The following is a 24,276-nucleotide window of genomic DNA, read 5'->3' as shown; positions in this document are numbered from 1 at the left end:
ATTCCCGCGACGTCCATGGATGGTTTCATGAACGACGGCGTTTCAATTGTCTTAAACGTAAGCGTGTCCGGCCTTTCTTTCGGTTCGCTGAAGATCGACAAGGAGTTCGGTCGATTGTTATTGTCGAAGCCAACTGGCAACGAATTCGGTCTATTCGGTCTCGCAGCGGCGTTCACCGCCTCGCGTTTCGTGCTTTCAGCGGCAGCAGCCGCAGCTGCGGCTGCAGCCGCGAATTGATCCTCCGTCGGAAGCTCTGGCTTTATCACGGGTTTCACATCCTGAGGAGACGCAGAACGGAGTCGACAAACTGTTCTATGAGCTTCTAGAATAAACTCGAGCTCGTCTTTGGCCTGCTGTAACTGCTGGATTTCTTCTTGCAAGCTTTGTTTCTTTTGTTCCAAACCCTCAGTCTCCTATTAAATAAATTTACATCGGTTAATGCAATAGTAATGATTGGAATATTTTTCTATTTAAATATTTTATCACAATTGTTTCTTTTACAGAGACCCAAAGCTGGAAATAAATTTCACTCACTTCTAGCAGGGCATTGGTATGATCCATTCTTCGCTTGCGACATCTAGCTGCTGCCATCTTATTTCTCTCCCTGCGTATCTGTCTTCGTTCTTCCTCCTCGGGCGTCATCCCGATCGGCCTGGTGGGCCTTCTACCACCCATATTGCGTCTCGCTGGCTGCTGTGGCTGTGTCTGTTGGCTATCCACGAGGGTGGTATTAGCGGCCACGGGGGCGACGACTGTGGTGGTAACGACGTGATGCGCCGCCGTGTTTTGCGTTTGTGCCGGCGTCGGTTGCGAAGGTTCCACCAACGGTGGCACGAACCCTGCCTCGCGACTGTGCGACGCTGGCTCGCTGGTCAGCTCCAGAAAAGTCTGTTCGATGCTTCGCAGCGTCGTTGGTGTCAACGTCGGCGTCGTCCTGGTCGGCACTCCGCTATGCAGTCCGTCCAGTGAAACGAGCTGTAACGATAATAATTTCCCATGTTAATTCAACGATTATCATAATTATCATAATTTTTTCATTTTTTCACTCTTCCCTAACTCGGTCGATAAAACAGTACAACAAGCGCAACGAACGCCCTCAGGCGCCGGATCCGAAATATTTTCAGCCGTTCCCTTTTCGAGTTCTACTTTATTCGATTATCGCAAGAAACGAGTGATCTGTATCTCACTTAGGAACCAGATTAAACGATACTATAAACCTTCGACACCGCCACGTTCAGATTATCCGTCGTTTCGACACCTGCACTAAAAATAACACTGTGTTTGTCTAAGCTGCAAAAAATATAAACTTACTAAGAATTGTTCAAACATTGTCCCGCGAGTTACGCGAATCAGTATAAATTGAGTAAAAGCAACGAGGGAAATATTGTTTTTCAGTAGCGACAATAGCGATACACATGCACACTGGCGCGCGAGAAAGAGACGAACGAATAGTGCGCAGCTCGATGACCATGCAACAACACAGCGCAAAACGCGGGTTTGCCAGGTGCGGCGAGATAACAAAACAGTTAAGAAACCGATGTTTTTCGTCGGTAGCCGTGGAACGCGCGATTGCCTTTCAAACGAATTGCGTATTAGATCGCCGCTCGTTTATTACTCGACCGGCCACGAAAAAAGTTCGTCATATTATCGACCAAGCGCTTATTGGGCAATGAAACCGATTCCAACGGACGCTTTGGTTGTGCGGAAAAAGAGGGCGTTGTGCAACCAGCAAGGGAAAAAACGAGGAAAAGGAAAGAATACTAACGGAAAGGTACGCAATACTTCCATCGTCGTTATCGTTTCCTTCTCGCGTCGATATCGCGGACTGCTAATCCAGCGTGATGTTACCGATAAAAATATCCGTGATCCAATAGCCGATAAGCTATCGACGTGAACTAGATCGTCTGGGGGTTGCTCGTTTCAAGGTGTACGCATGTTTATCGGTCGGTATCATCATCGCTAAAATTACGGGCGAATTATCGCGATGTTCCTCCTAATTATCCGCCGATCGACCTCCCTTCTCCATAATCTTCGATCTTGAATTCTGTTTACACGTTCGAATCTTGGTTACCTTGTGTCCAAAAATAGTAGTGGCGGGCCTTTTAAAAGTTGCAGTATTTAACGACCTTACGTGATAGTCGAGCATAATTTTAATACGGCTCTCGTAAAGCACGATATTAACAATAAGATTTTAATCTTTCGGCATTAAGTACGAACACGTGCGCGGAATACGTTTATGGAAGTAGAGTAGTACCAGCAGTGGGGCGCTGCCGTCGCGCGCGTCGCAGTCTGTCGCCACGGCTCGTCCGAACACGCAATAAAATCGAAAGCATCGATTTAGCTATCGGGAAACGAATCGGATACGTACGCGTTCCGCGGCGCGAATAGAAACAATCGTGGTGGAAACAATCGGACAACCCGATGGATTTCATCGACGTTATAAAAGCGTGTATGTTCCAACTACGGACGATATTAATGACTTGGCTCGAATCGCAGCTCACGTAGCGACAACCTCGCGGTCGCCATTATCGCGTCGACCAATCGGCAGACGGGGACACGCGCGACGTATTATACCCGACGCACACGTTTCCCAGAAAGCACAAAAGGACGCAGGAAGGAGAAGAATCGCGTCCTTCACTCTCATAAGGAGACAAGACAACGACACTAAAGAGCCGAGGTCTATCATTTCTAAAATTACGATCCGTTCTGATCGTTAACGAAGGCCGATTCGCGATAGATAGCACACGTCAGAGGAATTGAACGATTCCCAGAGTTCAAGCATCATTGCACAGGAATTGCACATCGAGATTCTTCGAATGGAAAGATCGTGATAGATCGTCGGTGACCCCTCGCGGTTCTAATCTCATAATTAACTCAACGTCATGCTCCGCCATGTTTAATCTTTTTTTTTTTTTATTAGATAAAGTACGGAGTTCGCTGAACTTTAGAAACGCGTCGTAGGGGATTCGTGTTACAACCGTTGTCGTCGTCGAGGTGACATTAACTTTAATATATTTCCACGTTAATTTCTTCGGTCGTGCAACCGTCTTGACTTCAACGGAAAGGAGAACCGAGATCAATAACCTCGTGGTAATACGATATTCTAAATGTATTCTATATTGTCTGTTACAGCGTACAGCGGTGTAATCGGTTCACTAGCACACCTGACAAAACGCAAGTACCGTGAATTAAGTTTCAACAGTCTGGCATCCGACACCCACTTTTAAACGAGAATTTATTATGCATGTATTTATAACGCGATTACGATTCATAATCGCGGGGCCACCACACTCTCGCGTGTGTCATCGCTAAAATTACTTAGCATACCAGCGGGTATGCGACTTTAACAGAAGAGTAATCACCCACCCACAAGATTCACCCACCTATCCGCTCCTGGTTCGTGTGATGAATGCCCGGAGCGTTAAACTTAGGCGTTACCAAATCACTTTCGCGCGTCACAAGGCTTTGGAATTTCAATTTTTAGACACTACCCCCTTTCCGTCTTCGAAAATCCCGCTGTTCCAAAAATTTCAAAAATTTTTTCGAAAAATCGATTTAATATCCTTCGATCCTTTTATGCGTGATATGTTTCGTTGCGAGAGTTTAATTCATTGCCTCGACCTTCGGGCGAGTTCGTAATTTGCTGCATGTTGTGTAGCCGATACGCATGCGCATAAATTAGACTGCATATATATATATGCACGTACACATCGTATAGCGCGTGTAATGGGCGCGCGCACTTGGAAGATGTCACACGCTCGCTACACACGCTTCCTCGATTTGGCACGATTCAAAATTTATTACCGCAATCATTTCGAGAAAAGTCTTTCCATCGTACGCTATGGTTATTGGGGGGGTCGATAAATTCGGGGACGCACGGTATTTACCGACGGTTAGAGAGAGGTTATCGGCTCTTATTTACTTCCTATAGCCGAGATTCTCTATCGGGCCGAAAACAACTGACAAAGGTGTGGTCTTCATTGCGACGCACGGTTAACCTATACGGGCAGAAAAAGAAAAGCAATGTACTCGATTTCGTTTATCTACGAAACACAAAAAGCGACATCCGTCTGTTTGCACTGGAAGATTATGAAATTCACCATCTCGGCTTGGCCGGTTATCCGTTGCGAAAGGATCGAAAAGATTCTACCACTTAATTGCATTTAAATGGTATTGCTGAACTGTTAATTAAGCGTGTTCCAATACTAGACGTTAATGAGTCGATTAATTTATTTTCATAGTTGATTCTTGGAATGCGGGTTGGTAATTACGTATATCGACGTTTTTACCATCAGTCGTGAAATTTCCATGCCACGAGAAGAAAGGAATCGAGAATATTGGAAAAAGCGTAGTACAAGTTCGAAAGGTTAAAATACAGTCGCTGCGAGTGGAGATTAATAAAAGGAAATGCTCGCGCTATCAGTTTTTTTAGCGGTCACGAGACTGCGATTATTACCACGGCACATTCGTTAACCGACGGGCCGTTCACCTTACCGTGCATCGTCGGTTTGAATATGTCAGACGATACGCGGCGCTGGTGGATGAACTCTGTATCATTTTGTCAGACGTGTCTGTGCAGGTTCTGACAAGTCAACGGCTGCGCGAACTTCGCGTCGCGACACGCTTCCCAACGGCCAGAGGGCGCGCTCGTTCCACTCGGATTTATCCTATCTAAATATCGTCTAACGACCAAGTAAATTTAAGCGAATTCCGAGCGCGATAAATTTGAACTAAATTTAAAGTGCATTTAAGGAGAAAACACAAAAACCGTTTTAGGAAAATTTCGCAGGTGTTAAACGTTTTTAAATGTCATTTTTATCGAGCTGGAACGAAATTACAGGGAATTATGCGCAACTCTACGAATTACATTTTTGTCGAGATAGTTAACCAGAATACATGCGTTGTTTCGCATTAACATGTTGCAACAGCAAAATGCATATATGCATGGTTTCTAGAAATAGCTGTATAGTCTACTCTCGATTCTAGTATCTACCGCATCGTGCATCGTTAATCTAATCGCGATGCAAGGTATGCAGAAACATTCGTCGATGCACTGCATCGTGTTTTTTCCGTAATGACATAAATATTGTCATAAATCAGCAACTTTTAATTTTACCAGTGACTAAACGTTTACGGTAAATGTTTAGTTGCTTGCCTGGCAAATTATCGCCGGGTAACTACATACTACTCGGTTCGTGTGCCTACTAAGCGAAATAAAAACATCGAGCACTAATAAGGCTTTAAGTCAATATGCATGCATACGTATCTGATACATATGCAACATTCATAGAACAAAAATTGTTTCACGATAAGATTCAGAATCATTGGCATGCATTTCCACGAAGATGGCATTTCAATTATCACGACGATTGACAAATGGCGATTTTAAAATTGATCGAATGACAAGGTCACGCGGGGCGCAGCGAACCATGGGAGGGACAAAGATAATAGAGAAGGTTAGCGATGGCCGAGAGAGTCAACCCTCGCAACACCCTCGCAACGAAATGTACAGAAATATTTTACGCAGATGTGCGACGCACTTTTTTTTCGATGTCGCCGTTGGTATGCAGCGCGTCTTCCGTTTTGCGATGCAGTTATTCCCTCTTTCTCTCGCTCTTCCCCGTCGTGTGCGACACCACAGACGAGAGTGAGCGAGAGAGAAAGAGCGTGAGGGAGTGCGAGAAAGAGAGAACATCAGCAACGCACACGGACGCATGCGTGCGCGCGACCGAACGTATTCGAGCAACACACACGGCCGCTCCTTCTATAAATAGATGCGTTTGCTGTTTTAATCTGCCCTGGGCCCGCGTTACGAGCGGACAAAGGGCGATATCGGCAACCAGAAAATCGTTGCGAAACGTGCCACGGTCGAATATCGGTTACAACGTTTTTTCGGCCGCGGAAAAACTGTAGGTTAGGAGGAGTGCGAAACGTTAGAGAGACGCACGACGAAGCGGGGAACCAATGCGAATCTCCAAGGGCCGCGCATGCGCACGTAACGTTGTACCGCGAAAAATAGATTCCCTCTAGAGACAAGCGTGCTTTGAACACGGAGAGAACGATAAGGAAATTGTAATTGGACGTTAAATCGGAGGTAGAACGGCTACTCGCGTGCTATCAGAGGGATTGGAACATCGGGAACCGTATTTTGCGCTTGGACGAATAATATCTCTCGCATTGAAACTCTTCGCGATTATCGTGTCATGTCTCGAGCATCGAGGTTACTTTTTCCAACGGGCTGTTTTTTCTCCGAGGCACACGCGGTATAATTTCAGCAGTTTTTACGGGTACGTAAAAATATTCATACCGCGGTTTCATACGCAACCTGGCTGTTCGTTTACGATCTGTTTGTTTCACCGAAGCCGGTGGAACTTCCAATGGTTATTGCACAATGTTGCACAATTCTTGCTCGTCCGTATCGCAATAATGGTCCCACATATGTTAACGGGCGGCTCGATAGCGCGGCATTCGCGCGTCGAATAGACTTTCTCCTTCAAGTTCATCCGCGTCGCGCGAGGGAGACTGCCATGTTTGTTTCTTTCCCGCATCTCCTCTCTTTCTTTCCGCTTACAAACGTCAGGGGCGCGCATGTCTCTCGAAAGGAACGTGATAAATGTGGATATGTTGTTCCTGGCCAATTTGCAATTCCTCCCAAACTCGACTCGACTTAATTTGCTCCGTTCGAATCGAACTGTGCATACAGCGTGAATGAAACGCTATTTCGAAGGCCTGCCAAGTAGTGTGTTTATTTTAGACGTTTGCTTTCGGTACCCCTCGAGGTCCTTTATACTGTTTTCTTCCAACTGAAAGCTACTTTGTGAAGAGTTACAATGTAATTCAGCATAGATCTCACTACTATCTGACAACGATAAGTAGACACGTCATCCCCGAATAGGCCTGTCTAAAAGCGTATTGTGAGATCTTTTAAGCGATTTTCTATATTTAGACCGGCTGCTTTCACGCAACGTGACTATTCGTGAATTAAACAGGCTTTTTTCGTCCCATACGATCCAACCCCGCGCCCCCTCTCTTTTACATCGCGACATTTATTTTTTTTTTCATTGTACTATTTAACCTTGCGATTTTATTACTCCCGAGTTTCTTTTCTTTATTCTTGAGTCTCTTATCTGGAGAGGCCACGTGACCGAGCATAGTTGCAGCCCGTTTAATCCCCGGATTTATTCGTTGGTCCAAAGTGGAAAATATAACGCGATAGCCATTTCTTTGAAAATAAATCTCGCAGCTGTCTCAACAACTCTTGCCTAATGACACCGCCATTTGTTTGATCGTAAACAAAAACAGAGTGTACACTCGAGAGCCGTGGATAGGATCTGCGTTAGGTTATGGTTAGAGGGCGGCACTTAATCATTGCGAGTCCTACGTCTTAAAATATTGTTACCACTTTCCCGATGCCAAAAACCAAACGGGAACAGAATCTCGCCATGCAACACAACAGGAGAAAAGCAAAATAAATGTTTTATAAAATCGGCAACACGTATGGGGGTTACCTGCTGATAAAGCAGTTCCTGCGCGAGGATATTAGCAATGTCGACTGGATCCATGGCGGTGGCGGCCATAGCTCGAGGTATCGGTTATTTCGTTCAGTTATTCGTTTCGTCGTCGAAAGAAATTAATAAAAAAATAAGTAGCCAAAAAAAAGGGAGTGAATAGGAAAATAGGAAAACTTATTACAGGGAAAAGAACAGGAAGAAGGGTCCTCGAAGGGAAAGAACGAGCGAACTCGCCTTCGTGGGGTACGAAAAAGGGAATCAGGGGGTTAATGTAAGAAAAAGTAATTTCAGTCGATCGTTCGTTCGTGAGAGATCGTTCGGACGTCGGTGTGCGCCTCCCCTCCCCTCAGTCTCTTTCTTTCTCCCTCTGCTCTTTTTTACACTCTCGGCTCTCCTCTCTCTCGTACACGCTCTTCTTCTCACTTCTCGAAAGAGTTCGTCACCACTGCGTCCTCCACCGACGCCTCTCTTACACTGAGCTTCTCGATGCCGCTCTGCTCTTCGTGGCCATACGCGACGAGGAAACCTAATCTAAAAATAACCTTCGAATTTCGAGTATGTGCGCTTGACAGAGAGAGACGATGAGAAAAGAGCGAGGCAGAGAAGAAAAAGGTGGGAGATTTCCGCGCCCTTGTTCAATTTGCAACGCGGTACGCCAATAATGAGATCTTTTCTGCCATTTTTCTTTTTCTTTTTTTTTTCAGGCATATCGACATGGAGACCGTTTTCAAAGATTCGCTGGAAAATTGGATTACGCTTTTTTACGTCTCTCTGTAAATAATTCGATTGAATTATTTCATACAATATAGTTAAAGTAGTCGGAGATACTCTATAATCCATGATAGCTCGGTTGGTATTGCAGTTGCCTGTAGAGCGCGAGATCCGGCTCTGAATGCTCGTCATTGAATTTCAAATTTTTCCCCCCAAATATCATATTTATGTCCAAAGCGTTTTATGCCTCGTGAAAGCGTCCGAAGGTAAGCCTTTGGTACTTAATGCAAGTGTGTAGCCAAAGTTTATGGGCGAACAGATAAGAAAGGGGTGCCTTTACGACTTTCTCCATTGTCCCCGCTCGCCAACAGTGACATTCTTTTAGAATCGCGTAATGGTTCCAAGTTTCCAACTTGCTGCTTTGGCTGATTTATCTGCGGTCATCGCGTGAAGAAAAATTTATACTAAACCGGCGAAATCTTTAATAACGTAGGAAACACCGGATACCGAACACGCGCCATCTATGATGCAGCCAACGATTCAGAGAATCCGAATGACCGTTGTGAATTTTTCCTGTGAAGAGAAATTTCTTCAATTTGCAACGAATAATGTAAAAAATTATGCCGTCTTGGGAACGTTACGGTGTGCTAAAACAAACACGTTAATTGCAAGCGTGAAATAAATTAATGCAGTAGGAACGTCAAACACAAGCTGCTAGCCGAGAGCAAGTTTATTCGCGAGCGGTGGTTTTTCCCAGCATCTGTGAAATTCCCAATTGCGCGTCCGCCTGGAGGATCTTAATTAACTCGAGTTCTAAGTTTAAACACCTGTGGAGCATCGTTTGTCGTCGACGCCGGCTTCCCCGCGATTCGTCGCCTTGGAAACGGGCCAAGAGATCTCTTCGTAGAACTCTCGACCGAACCGAGAAGTATTTGGATACCGAAAACTTCACGAAAGCTTCGAATCGACCGTTTCGTTGAACCAATGGCTCTTGTCCTTTACCGTTCTTTACCGCTCGCGTAACTCTCGATTAAGTAGAACTTCCGAGAAAAATCTTTGTCGTAGAAATACGCGTGTCCGACAACGTTGTTTATCACGTGAAACGTTTCCAGGATGTGGCTTCCTCCTTTCGTGTATCGTGGCGTTAAAGATGCGAGTACAGCGCCACTATTCTTTTTCTACTGGAACTGCGCTTGCGCGTATAGTCACGTGATGCGAATCGGAGAAGATATTGCGGCGAGGAGCCTGACAAGTGGCATGTCCGAACGCGTGGATACTTTTGCTTTTTATCGTCCAGTTTCAACGTTCGTATTTCTCGTGACGTTAGTCGAAATGTTACGGTTAACGGTTGCTATTACAGGATAAGTCTATTAATTATTTAAGAGGAGTATTTTGACGCAACGTTCGCGATAACGGGGAAAAAGAGGGGGAAGAATGACGATAATTAGAATACGCCACGAGGTAGCGGAAAACCTGTTCCCTTTTGCGTCATTCGGAAATAAGCGTATATCCCAACCAGGCACGGAGTTGCTCGTGAACACGAGATAGACATTCAAAACCAGCTTATCTCCGCGACTTGATACGAAAACATGTGTGGCAGCCAGATTACAATAAACAATCTGCGGTGTTTTAACAGCCAGTGGTGCCCGTGGAATTTTTAAACATCAAACACCATGCACAGCAGAGGCCCCATCCGTACCATCCTTATTGGGTTACCCATAAATAAAAGTGCGACGAAAACATTCTTTCTAGTCGACTCTGTTTATAAAACGCAACAAAAATACCAGATTAAAAATATATATTTTCGTAAATTATGAAAATACGTATTTTTAAATACCGAAACGACGAGAGAGATTTTTTGATTATTCCACGAAACTGCGGAGTTGCTCCCATTCCCTGTAAACTATTATCCGTATTAATCTAACTGTGCCAACCCTCTCCGGATATCGCAATGTCTTCCCCGCCACCCACGCATCAATTTCAAATTCCAGGAACTGTCGGCATGTTTCCCGGCCCCGATAAGGACGCGAGGGCGTCCGATTAACAGGAAACTGGCGATCCGTTCGACTGTCCGTTGGAACGACCATTTTGCACCCAATGTTTTCGAAAGATACGACTGTCTAACCGAACTTGGAAAAAGAATTTACACGTCAGGTTAAACGAGAGACAAATAGAAAATGATTCAATTTTGCGCAAGATCGTGGTTAAAGAATGATCGGTCAGAGATTCATTTGCATCGACTATTACCGACCGACGATATTGATTCCCAAGCGGATAATTTCGGCTTACGTAATAAAATAAAGATTGACTGTAAAACCGGTACAAGGTAAACGTAGACGCGTATCGCGTTCTTGCTCGATCTTTGGAATTCGTTCTAAATTCTCCACCGTTTTTTTTTTTCCTACGATCGGATGTAGCGCTGGATGCTATTTCCAGTGGTTAATTATGCGACGGATCGACTCGAGCGCTCTCTTGCACGTGGCATCCCGAAACAAAATGAACGCGATACACAAACATTCGGGACACAACGGGCGGAGCAGTGATTTTTCCACGAAAACCTTTCTGGGGAGGGCATTGAAATGTCAGGCCAAGATCACCGGAGCGCTCAACTCAGCTCCGTGGGCGATTCAAGGACGCGTTCTTGGCCAAACAAATTGCGACGATCCTTCGATAATCGAACAGTGTAGTTATTGTTATTTTCTATGGTAATTGCAGCCCTCGACGAGAGAACGATTTCTTGTGACATCACGATGGTTGCTAGCGCGGTCTGACGGTTATAAATTAGTTTCTTATTTTCTTTATTTTTCTTCGCCGTTCTACGCGTCGCCCGGTAGACGACCAATGAGCGACGAGCACGAACAATACGGAGCAACGTAGATGGGAACTATCTAATGCTGGAATACGATCGCGCGAGTAAATGAGATTCGCTAGGCGGTTAAAAACGCGTTCCAATTTCTAACCTCGTTTTAATGCCGGTTTCGATGGACCAATGGCAATGCAGTTTCGCACAACCTAGCTTTATTGCTGTGTTTTCCCGCCCGTGTACACCGACATGTTTTTTTTTCTTGTTCTGCGTGGTCGTTGCGCGTCGGTTGCTATTACGTGGTAAATAATAACGCAATTACGTCGTTGGTACGCGATCCGAGAGGCGTTATCGTGATACGAAATGGGAAAAAAGAGAAAAAGGAAAAACATGGCAGACCATTGCATGATATGGACAAGTGACCTTGAACGACAAAAAACACCGTTTTCATTTTTCGAATCTTATAAAAATAACCCCCCAAAATTGTATCTCTTTTAAAAATTATAATACGTTATCTCGACTTGTGAAATTTATAAATTTATAATTCAGATTTGAATTGAATAATCTTTTTCTTTTTTTGTCACGTAAAAATATCTCCCAAAAGTAGCATCTTTTTTGAAAATTATAATAGGTTATCTCAACTTCCGAAATCTGTAAATTTATAACTCAGATTCGAATTGAATAATAATTTTCTATTTTTGTTATGTAGGTGAAAAAAATCTTCGAAATTAATTTTTTCTTTTCTCGTTTTTGTCGGATAGAAGGAAGTGTAACACAGTGCATTAAAATTCTACGACTGGCGATCGACATAGCGAGGAGATTAATTCCGCGTAGAGGTTAGGAAACTCGGCTCCCGGTACTCGTCTCGAATTACAATCTCCTTTGTCCCTATCCTCTTCGGAAACGGAAAACTTAATAGCGGAATAATTTCGTAATCACTTATTCTGCTAGCCTCGTTGTTTTCCATTCGCGAGCTCGATAGGAAAACAATAGTAATATTATGCGCGAATTACACCAACTCTGAGAGCGAGTTATCGTCCACTCGTAGATACACGAAGCGTGACATCTAATTGCAATTTTTAATCGAAATTCAATTTCCATCGATGAATCTATTATTAATTTATCTACGATGCTCTTGTTCTCGTTTGGCTCAGATATGGCGGTTCGTACCTTAACGGACCAATCAAATTCAAACACGAGGATCCTCAACGGAGGTTCGTTATTGCATCATCTTTTATTTATCCAGCCACGTGGACTAATCAGCGCCTTTCTGCAAATCACGTGCAACACTTTCGACCAACAGCGTAATAATTTTCCAACTCTAATTTGAGAAAAATTATAATTTTTAATTCTTTTAGTATCTACCAATTTATCGGCTTTCTATTTTTAACATAATTCGAACTCAACTAATGACACAACTTTTATTTACGAAGAATAATCGTTTTCCTTTTCCTCGCATAAACTACACATATTTCAGAATAAAATTATAAAAAGAAAAAGTGAAAATGTTTTCATTTTTGAGCAAAATACGTTAATTTTAATAGGCACCTAAAAAGTCAGAAATTTCTCAAAATATTTTGAATCGGTGCTCGTGTAGTACTATAAGATTAAATTAATATCTTATATGTGATGTATAATTTATAATATATACATTATCATTTTTCCTTGAAGATATGATAATAATAATTCGAGGAACGGTAATGGAAAATTTTCAACGGACGGAACAGGTGGCCGCATCATTTAAATTTAACCAGGGCTAATGGAAATCCGACGAAAAATCTGCGCATTTGTCTGCAAGAAGTGTATTTCCGCCGGTCGATCTGCCACATATAGAAACATTAGAGGAAGCGAGTGCTCGAAAGTGCGATCCGGCGCAAACATCGATGCACCGTCAACTCCGGACAAAGAACAAAGAATGTAAACACGATAACACGCGGCGATTGACTGCGCGCGCACGACTTTCCCCGTTTGTTATGCTTTTTACCGTGACGTACTGCACCACGCACGTTACATAATGCTCAAGTTCATTTTCTGCACGATAGACACTCTCCCTGGTTCCTATGGGATAGACAACGAAACGCGCGGCGTCCCTCTCTAATCGCGTTGGTCGCATAATTCTACGAAATATTTCAATATTTAAAATCGACCAAAATCGTGAAACGCGATTAAAAAATATCGGGATACATTCGACGCGAATTTTTAAGTCGTATATCATGTAAGGGTTGCGTAATTTTTGAAAAATTGGTAACACTAGTATTTTTCAAAAATTTATGTTGCCCCAGTTATTTTAGTATAGAGAAAGATAAGCGTAATGCAATTTTAGACACGATAGTTTAGAATGTTATGACAGCCTTATATCGGCTGATATAACGTTACGATATAGTTCCGCAGAGTACTCGGATAAAACAGCGAAGATGAAATGCCGCGAACCCGTTAAAATGACGTTTACGCGTTATTCGATAATTACGAAAGGGAAACACGTCCGGTATTTCCGGGAACATTATCGACTTGGGACGTCAAGGTTCCGAGTCCCGGCTAGCCGATTCGTGAAAGCTCGGTATACGTGGGAAGAGGCACGTGCACGAAGCCAACTGTGACGAGTCTAAAGTGCACCGAGCGAAAGAAAACAAAAAGCACAGGCATCGACTATCAGCCGAAGAACAAGATAACGATGCTATTAGGAAGGAAAATATCCAGCTACCGTCCGCCATTGTTCGATATCCGTGAACAGGACGGACCCGTCCAGCCCGCGACTTTGTCTTCTTTTTTTCCCGCTGTTATTTAGCCCCGAGCGCTTATCGCGGAATTCACAATCGCTTCGCGTGTACATATCGTTAATAACAACGCAACGCTACGCCAGTTGCAAGACACGCTCAAGTTGACCATTGGTACGCACCAAAAATGGCAATGATTTTAAAAGCGTGAACTCACCTCGAATCCTCGACTCCTCGCGACCTCGTGCCTGTTCACGAAAACTATATCGACTATGTACCAAAATAACGGTCCGGCCCGCAGACAAAGCGTTTTTTGTAACTTCGATTGCCGCGCGAAATCGATTCGATCGGGCTTGATTTCGGAGAATCGTTGCAAGATTAGGGAAATACCAGCCGTTCGCCGAAATCGTAGAGAGAGAAAAAAAGATAACGAGGAAAAAAGAGAGCGACGAATCCTCGCTGGACGACCGCGCGCAACGGCAGTCGTAGTGACACTGACAGTGCTTCTGTCATCGCGCTATCACCACATGGTCGCCCGTTCGGACTCGGCCTCGCCGCTTCGGCTATCTTCGGCCGCGCTCGACTCCTTTCTCGAGAGGATACGGCGCACGCGAGGGAGGCGACAGAGAATCCTCGTGGATAAAAACACAGAAAAAGAAACCAGCCACGAGGGAAGAGGTTGCATTAGCTGGGATAAGAGATGACTTCATTCCGACCACCGAAACATGGCCGAGCCATCTCTCTCTTAACCACGACTCCACGGAACACTGAAACAGTCTTTTTCAGCCACGCAAAGCCATTCGATTCGAAGGTATATTTTTTCGAATTTCGAGGAAGCGTGACCCGCTCGGCGATAGCCGGTATTTCCCAGTACCTCGCGGGAGTATATAGTTCCGACGCAACAGCTAGAGTTCGATTATTGGAACCGTATCTTGCGTAACGAGGTTTCTCTTTGGAAAGATGGGGATATAGAAGGTTCCGATGACCCAAATAAAATCGTGGCCGGTATTTGCTCTTCGAATTTGTTCGAATTACAAAGCCGTGCAATTTATATGACAGATAAGAATTTTTTTCGACGATGTTAAGTGTTATTTGTCACGAGGAATTTATCAGCGCGCGTCGTTATCAAATACGGAAGTCCCTGAATTTTTACCATCAGCATAAAAGGAACGTACAATAGTATCACTTTGCCTTCGAGTCACGCGGTTCTTCTCATCGTGCTAGGAAAAAGATTCGATCGATCGACATCGATAGTCTTCGCGGACTATTCGCGGCATTTACATAAATGCATCAAGCGCGTGCGCGTGCGCGCGTGTTTGCTGCGTGCGCAGGCATCTGATTACTAAATAGGCGCCAACTGCGAATGAGTCACTGGGGATTCGATAGCAGAAGTCACAGAATCATCGTACCAGGAAAATCGAAATCAAGCACGTGTAGTTGCGTCATGCTCGAGGACCTCTTCCGGTTTGCAACTCTCTTGCCAGCTTCTTCGGCTGATTCCACGAATATAGAATATCGCTACCTCGATTTTCATCGCCCGGTGTACCGTTATCCTTCGATACCTAACCTCCAAAGACGCCAAAGACCCACTACGTACACACGTGACACGATACGTTCCGAGAAATCTAACCGAAAGGGGAATATGACATTTTTTCCTAGTATCTAGAGTTGTGTAATAAAGCGTTTTCACGAGTGTACGCCATTGCAATGGTGTGTTCGAAAGCTAGTGGGCTCTTTCGAAACGGCCATTTCCGTTTTGGGGTCATTCGCGCTCTACGCTCGAAAAAAGGGATATCAATTTCGAAGATCGGTTTCTTGGGTCGGTTATCTCGTTGATGCAGCCTGATGAGGTTTCCGGATGGTAAACCACGTTCCTTCCAGGAATCAGTGGCGGCCATGTGCTTCCGGATTGACACATAATTACTCCCAAATGTCAGGTTAGGTTAAACAAATCTATATATCTTATACAGTAGCGCATATTATAACGGGAACGCGATTCGAACAATTTCTGGAACTGAAATCAGTAACTAAAGTACAACGGTGTATAATGATTTAATTTAACCGGAATACTTGATACGCCAATGACCCAGAAAATTCGCTAACTTTTCATCAGCCGCATGGTAGCACGCACATGCACAGGAAAATACAAGACGCTAGCCACTCTATAAAGTTACTCTTCTTTCAGGTCTCATTTAAACCCGTCCCGACGTAGCCAGTCTCTTCAGACCGCATCTAGGGCTCTTAATTGAAGTCTGGCCTTTCCTGAGCCTCGATTAACGATTACCATTGAGAACAGTGCTTCGTTGTTGGTCGCACGCCGCCTTTTCCACGGGCAATGCGCACCCTCTACCGCTCATTCTCAAACAAACACGCCCGAACCCCAGTCCAATACGATCCGCCATGCGAAGAGCACTCGAAAGAACCTAGGATTACATTTTCTCACGAAATAACCGGGTAAAATTTATCTCACTTGATTGTATCTAACAGAGAATTATTTCGAAGCGGAAAAGGGTTGTTTGAATACGATAAAAGAAAACGTACAGATTGATTTGAAAGCGGCAAGAATAGCGACGAAAATATTAGGAGTACAAGGTTTCAATACGCCCGGAACGATCTATAACGCGACACCTGTCTGCCACGGGCGAATTAGCAGGAGTGGGGGAACATCGGATTCCGACAGTCGTTACTCGCCTCTCGAACAAGTAGGATCGTAGTGTTGCGTCTATTACGACGTTTCAATCTATTTTACACCGCTTATTCTAACCCTCTTTCACTAATTCCTTGTTTCTCAATTTTATACTAAATATACACGTATAATAATACGAATGAATCAACAGAATTAAATCTCGATAAAGGCTTCCATTAAGGTGTCGTAGAACGAAATAAAATTAAAACAATTTTAGAAGATTTCTACGTATCTGTATACGAAGTATTTTATAGGTTAGGAAAAGAATATTTACTAAACGGGATAAGTAGCAAAAGATATTCGAGGTTTATTATACCACTGAGATAATTAACGTCGTAATGAACAGCTGGTAAATCGGAAATATGAATAATCGGTGTTTTACTCGACTGGAAGGCACGCGCGAGATGTTTCTTCCGCGTGCCCTTGGTGGACGCCATACATCACGTTTATAACACGGCTCAAAGTACTTGGACTGGTCTGTCAGTAGCCGATAAAGCGACGCAGATAAGAACAAAGTGCTCTGACTGACCATTTTTAGCACCGAACTCGGAACACAAAGCTCATGGACGACTGGCAAGAGGCAGTGGACCCTCGAGACGTGGTTCACGTTCAGAGGTGAACGACTCGAAGGAGAACGGGCTTCCCGGGGTAATTTTGGAAATTCTCTGCACGTCACGGCCCTGTCCTCCTTCGTGTTCGCGCTCACGTGGAATTCTACGAGTCTACAATTCTGTAACACTGATTGCTCTCTCGAACGTGCTCCTTGTAGGTCAGTTCTATCATTGATGGACAACCAAATCACTATAAAATCCTCCATTATATTTTTCCCGCATATCATTCTACTCCAAATACAACATTCAGCAACGTGAAAAAATATACTCATAAAATTCAGCACCGATAAAAATTTTAATTCCAAATATACTATTTTGCAAAATCGAAATTTAACCCCCCTCCCTAAAGAAATGTATAACTATAATAAAGAATATCACATAGACTAAAAAATTGCGAAAAATGAAAAAGAAAAGGATCATTTTGAGAATTTCCCTTTTCTTTGATTTATCACTAGAAATATTTTTCAAAAATGTCTCCAATTTATTACCAATAGAATTTTTCGAGAAGGTTCACGATTTATTATCGATAACATTTTTCGCGTATCGCAGGAATCAGAAAAATTCGTCGCGAGATAATGGGATAAACCTGAAGGATTAAGCCCCGTTTCCAACGAATGCCAATGTTATCTCTATTGAACCAGCGATCGTGCAATCGATTTCTCGCGATGTAGAATCGTGACTGTTGCGAAATCGATCTCGCCTCGAGGGTGTTCAATCGCCTACTTTTTGCCGAGGATCGATTAACTCGAATCGACGTGCACCTCGGGACACGTAATTATTACTATCAGCGTAGAACGTGGAATCGCGTTGGGGATCTCGGAATGGAATATCGGATATTATATCACCTTAACCGACTTTCCTGGAGGTACCTCGGATCGCGTTATTTGATTCGCCGGAAATCGGTCGTCACGAGTGTCGAAATTTTATTTTCCGAGATTCGTTGACTCATCGCGGAAAGGTGGGTCCTCATGAACGTTATTAGGACACACTGGTACGGCATGGTTGTTGAATCACGGCGCACCGGTTTGAATGATTTAGCAGAAAAGTGGTCCGCGATCACGCGAGAAATCGTTCGATAATCGCAAGGTTACACGGCCGTAACACACGGTACTCGAGGTCTCCATTAATTCGACTGTTAGGTGTATACTAAGCACAGTTGGTTCACGGTACGCGTGGCTACTCTAGAATCGTCTAATGGGCCTGTACCCGAAGGCCCTCAGATTTTCCCACTTAACCTTCGTTCGACCAACACACTGGGTTTATTTTGACCCGGTGACAGCCTGTTCTGGAATCGGTTCTGGTCGCCCTGACATAAACAAATACGCGTCTACCACGGTAGGGTACAGTGAGTAGCTGGGAAAATATAATTAGAATAAAATGTGGTAGTGTGAACAATTTTTGCAAATATCTCGGAAATTAAGGCCAATCCACAATTAATATTCAGATAAAAGTTATTTAGAATCTCGTCCTCTATAACATGTTCAAAAATCATAAGGATCAATATTCTGTAGTTTTTAACAATTTTACATTTTTTGTCAAAAAACTAGTAAAAGCACATTACTTTTTCAAGCTCCCCGATCTGTATTTCTTATTGAGGCACAAATAAAGCCTTTTGTGAAAAAACCGGAAAAAAGACGCGTTTAGGGCAAAGTCACTAAACTGTATATTTACTAAATAGTTTATATTTATATATTAACTGTAATCTCTGTTTCAGAAGATAAAAGGTGTAAGAAAAATTCGCAAACCATTATTATTTAATTTTAATGGACGTCCGAAATACATAAAATAGCTTAACACCAAAACCACCACGACTGGTTGAAAGAACTGTACATGGACAACTAAAAGAAGGACTTAAAAAAAAGAAATGGAATAACAGAAAATATCGAAAAATTCCTAATTCGAATAAAAAAAAAGAAAATCGAAAAGTCAAGTGACCAGGGTGATAACGCAGGATACAGAATGTTTAACGAAAAATTAAAAAACGGTTATTTACACTCAGATATGGTCGGATCAGCGTTCAAAGATACCTACTAAAACAACCATATTGAAGAGATATCTTAAACACTTCCGTTCCAGGAAAAGGTACGAGAAGCAGGAGAAATAAGAAGAAAAATACGCGAGAAAAAACGAAGCAACTTCATCTCCATTCCCCCGCTGGCCACTTACACAAAATGGCTACCCTCTTAACGTGCTAATTCGCCGGCCACTTACACGTACACGAGCCCCGGGAACGGCCGGTGAAATAAAGTTACGCGCGTGCACGTCGCGAGGACGTTCAGGACGAAGGACGGGGGCACGAGGGGGCGGGACTACGGCGGTGAAGAGGGAAAAAGGAACACAGGCGTAAAAGAAAACGCTCCGAGGGCAGAACGGTCCGTGAATTCCTGACCAGTGACGCAATCGTTCAGGCATTTCCGACTGGTTGCACTTCGGCAGCGTGTTCTCCGATGAGAATACCTACATAATCGCGCGCATAATGCCGGGCTACGTGGACCTCCGCGCGGGTCTCTTTCCTTATACCTGTCTCTCTCCGTCTACCTGCCTCTTCCCCTATACCCGTCTCTCTCCGACTCCCACCGCTCCGCATTTCGTCGCTGTCCTTTTCCACGCTACTCACGCGACACCGCGTTCTTCCCGGAGAAAAAGGTAATTACTTTTAATGGAACATGCTGCATTTTATTTACCTGTTTATTTATTTCCATTTTCCTCGGTAAATTGTTTAACGACGAGGTATAATTATATCTCGTAAATTCTACCCTGTCACCTAAATAATTGACCGTGTAATTCGGAAATACTTTTCCCCATACAGAAGAACAATTTTGGTGAAAATTGTCGTTCTTTCTTTTTCATTCTTTCATTTCTAACCCTTTCAGCTAACGCTCTGACATTCTATCCCGAATTCCACTCCCAATCTTTATGCATGGAACTAATTTAACCCTTTGCACTCGACGATTTTTTGACTAAAGAGGTATACAAGTTGAAAAATTTTTTACTATAAGGCTGATAATATTTTTCTAGCAGGTAGAATTATTTAATTTCGATACCTCGCACACTGTTACATTACTTTAAATTGGATATATTAATTAATATCGATCTTCCAAATTTTCTGAAATGGTGACTGAAGTTCACCTCTCCAGTGCAAAGGGTTAATTTGACAAAATCGAAATAGGTTAATAATTCCGATCACTATGATCCACGTTTTAATTTCTATTCATCAAATTCCTCGATATATTAACCCCCTGCACTCGGGGGGCGCCTCTCAGTCGCCATTTAATCAGATTCTAAATATCGATGTTAATTAATATATCAAATTTAAAATTACTCAACAATGCGTGGAATGTTGAAATAAAATAATTCCACACCTTAATTTTCTCGAATCAAGTCCTTAATTCCTCGAATTACCATTTTTCTGTAACGAGAAAGTCGCTGAGTGCAAAGGGTCGAGAAACATAGAGCAATTGTCTAAAATAAAAATTCTACTCGAGCCTACGATTAAATAAAGAGAAATCTACGAAGACTAACGAGCTGTAAGAGCAGTCACGTGACTGGGAGCCCCACCGAAATTAAAGCACCCCATTTATCCGACGAAACGAGCAGCATCTACTAATCTCCCGCAGACTACAATGTTTAATTTCGAGCACATTTAGACGATAATGAACTACTTGGTATGGCAACGCGTTTAAGGGCACCCACGTCCTTTTCATGCTCCTCCAGGGACCGTCACGGTTATAATAGTTTCACGAAATTGGACACACGCTCGTCCCACGTATCAGCAGAGTCCCAAAAGGGCTACCACGCGGGGTTCCATGACCTCTTAAACGAGCCAGCGCCTTTTATAGGGGCGAGCATCACCCCGTGAATAGGTGGAGCACTTTATCATACCATCACAGAGTGGAAGCAGCAGAAGAGTGGCCTTTTTGAATTATAACCGGCACACGAGGCTTATATACCGACTCCTGAACCTGATTCCTCGTTCACCGTCAAGAATGCCGGCCCGTGAATAAGGAGACTCCGTTTCTCTTTCATGCCAACCAGGCCGGAAATCAATTTCAACAGGGATCACGAGAGATGGGTGCACGTGTTTTCTCAAACGTTCATCCTCTTCACGTAACGTCCATTCCTCCTGGCGACAGCGGCCAGCAGGACGGTTATGTTAAATATTTTACCGAACAGGCCGATCTCCATGTGGAAACAATGGACTCCGAACGTAAATCTCCAGTCTTTTCGACGATCCTCCTGATAGGAGGAGGTCTAGTTCCTCGAAGGACAACTGAATGGGCCCCGAAGACTGTCGAGTATTAAATCAGAGTGACGAAGGTGGACCTGTCCGTCGAGATGTTTAGAATAGGAGGATTAAACAACCTTGTACTATCGTCAACTAGAACTGGTAATGCATACTGTACCTAAACGTAATGTATATATCCCGTAGACGTCGATTAAAATGGAGGAATGGAAATGGAGATCCACCTGGCAAGAAAACAGCTGCACACTTCCAGCAAATGGTAATCTTCATGCTTCTAGGGTAAAGTTAGTATAGGCTATATAAGCTAAATATAAATACAAGTAACTATATATACCATATGAGAGTGATAATAATGGTAGCGATAATATACGATTATGAAGGAAGCCATTTTGACTCTAGCGGTAGTCCCACACTGTCCCGTTTGTGGACACGAGTGTGCCATCGATCAATTTTCACTTCCATTCGACTTCGTCGAGATACACAATTATCTATCTATCTGAAGATAATTCGATATCAATTTATTCAAAACCAGCTACAAATGAAATATCCCAAAGGTGCCATTTTGAACCCTCTGGTAGTCCCAGCGCGGGACCAACTGTGGATACGAGAGTGCCATCGATCAACTTCCAATTCCACTAGATTTCATTAAGATTTACTAGAAGAGCTTCCTCTCTGTGCAAACAGCGAAGGACCAAGTAATTGAAGCGCGATTGCTACCGACTTGGTGAGCCTAGCAAAGACAACGTCAAACGTTCGGAACCCCTGTAGCCTCGGTCAGCTAATGCTACCGGTCATTAATCATCCGACCAGGAAAAAACACGGTACAATAAAGGAGAGAAAAAATACGACGTAAGAAACGTCGAAATTGCCTTTAATCCTTGGCCGTTTCGCAACCGGTCTAGGGGAAAACCCCAACTGGCACGTACGCGCGGATCATCATCGCGGGGACGTCGAAACTGAAGAGATCCACGGAGCCATTCGTGGCATTCTCGAGGGGAAAGTGTTAACCGTATTGACGTCACTCGTACGCAAGATATCTTTCCGTGGAATCGACCTCCTTTCGAGGTCGACTACACCGGATTACCAACTGGCTATCCACGCGGGCAAAAACAATAAAAAGAAAGAGAGGAAAAAATGGACGGAAAAGTGGGGGGCAATATAGGATCTTGCGAGTGCAAGGAATCGGATAGACTCGACCAAGTTCGAGTTTCGTAGCCTAGGTGGCCAGGAATAATTTGTTACTACGATATGCTGGATCTCCACTGCGAAAGACTTTTGCGCGTGTATTAAAGGCTGTTTCGCAACGACGACATTTCTTCCACGAGATTCCTTTTATTTACTCGATTGGACGGGAAAAAGGATCCATCGGTGATTTTACGATACTCAGAGGATCTATCGTGAATACTTCGTTATCCACTAGATCCCCGAAGGAACTCTTGATATCTTTGATCGACGTTAACGATCGTGCAATTCATCCTTCTGTTCCGATGAATCCGTTAGATCATCCTCGGACCAAGTAAATCGGTAATTATATATCTACGTGCGATTTACATTGAAAATTGCTTTTTCTCTTTGCTGCTCGCGTCCGTGACGCTCTTAAATTCGTTTTAATATCGTGGGAAAATTGAAAGGGGATTAATCTGTACGAAATTTGTGGAAATTACAGCCCTGAACCGTGGACGCGTGAATTAATCCACGCGATATACGAAATTTACAAAAATAATAAAAATTCTAACCTAAAATGTGACACGAGTCGCGGAGAAATTATCCCTCGCTGATTTTCCTGCAAATGGCGATTATAAAGTTCCAAAAATTCCCTAGAATCTCTTTCCTCCCCACCAAAAAAGCAAACAGGAAGAAAAGAATCCACGCGATATCCAGATTTATAAAAATTCTAACCTAAAATATGACACGAGTCTCGGAGAAATTATCCCTTGCTCATTTTCCTGCAAATGGCGACTATAAAACTCCAAAATTCCCTAGAAACTCTTTCCTCCCCTCCAAAAAAGGAAACAGGAAGAAAAGAATCCACGCGATATCCAGATTTATAAAAATTCTTACCTCAAATATACCGACGTCTACTAATCACCGAAATTACCGACCATCGGTAAAGCCGATGAGAAATCGGCGAAAAATTCTGCAACTAAAACACAATTCCAAGTATATACGTATGATTCAAGCAAATTGTACTTCGAGATAATCTTAATTGTCAAACCGAATAATTCCGGATTTCATTTTCTCGGTAGTAAAATCAGCGTACACGATTCTCGGTAAGAGGAAATAAAAAGAGAAAAAAAAAAAAAAAAAATTAAAGAAGTCGCGCATCTGATTAGCACCGTCACGGCAGACACGGCACAGCACGCACGAGAGAAATCGCGTTCCTCTAAACGCTTTTCCTGGTACCGGATGATGTCTCGCGGGGGCAACGCGGCATAATCGACATGTTTACGAGGCGTCGCGAATAATAATGGCGGAGCGCGATCTCGCGTGTCGTGGCACGGCGAGTCGCACACGCGACACGTGCGCGGATTTTCATTCATAAATCGCCTGGTTAAACTACGCGGAGGCCCCGGATGACTCATCCCCGCGTATACCGCGCCGCGGAACTGAGGTAAGCCGGTCGAAAATAAAAACCAACTTCCGTTTGTCATGCAAATCCGCCATCGACGTTGCTTCTCTCCACCGCGACGTCTCGATGCTGACGGAACCTTCTTTTTTTCTTTTTGTTTTATCTTTTCTCGTACGAGAACTGCGCTCTGCTGACGAGAAGCGCAAGGTACCGGCTGATGCATCTGCTATTCCTTTTTTCCCGTTTTACTACATTTTTTTCACAATTAGACTATGATAATTGTTTAGTTATTATTCGATTTCTTGAGTTACCAATGTATCGTGTATGGTAATATTTATCTCATTTTACGTTTGCTATTTGAAAATTATATAGGTAATGATACGACCGATATTTTGTATATAATAAGTGTGATAATATAATAATTATTA

At 43.4% G+C, this 24,276-nt stretch overlaps 1 protein-coding gene across 4 annotated transcripts in view; it reads right to left on the bottom strand.

Moving 5' to 3' along the window:
* kay (transcription factor kayak) overlaps positions 1 to 24,276 on the bottom strand; it is a 34,874-nt gene that overhangs the window by 1,947 nt on the left and 8,651 nt on the right. For 3 of the 4 annotated variants that reach the window (XM_017912199.1, XM_017912200.1, XM_017912198.1), the window contains exons 2-3: positions 535 to 975; positions 1 to 413 (exon numbers count right to left, since the gene is read on the bottom strand). In XM_017912199.1, coding sequence (XP_017767688.1) covers positions 1 to 413; positions 535 to 975 — 854 coding nt within the window. Of the gene's footprint in view, positions 414 to 534; positions 976 to 7,508; positions 7,992 to 24,276 lie in introns of those variants that run through there. The other variant, XM_017912201.1, reaches the window with a different exon arrangement.

This window comes from Eufriesea mexicana, unplaced genomic scaffold (assembly GCF_001483705.2).
Source record: "Eufriesea mexicana isolate 0111107269 unplaced genomic scaffold, ASM148370v2 scaffold354, whole genome shotgun sequence".
Lineage (NCBI taxonomy): Eukaryota > Metazoa > Arthropoda > Insecta > Hymenoptera > Apidae > Eufriesea > Eufriesea mexicana.
Note: the sequence above shows the minus strand (reverse complement) of the source record. Positions and strands in the feature narration are given on the sequence as shown.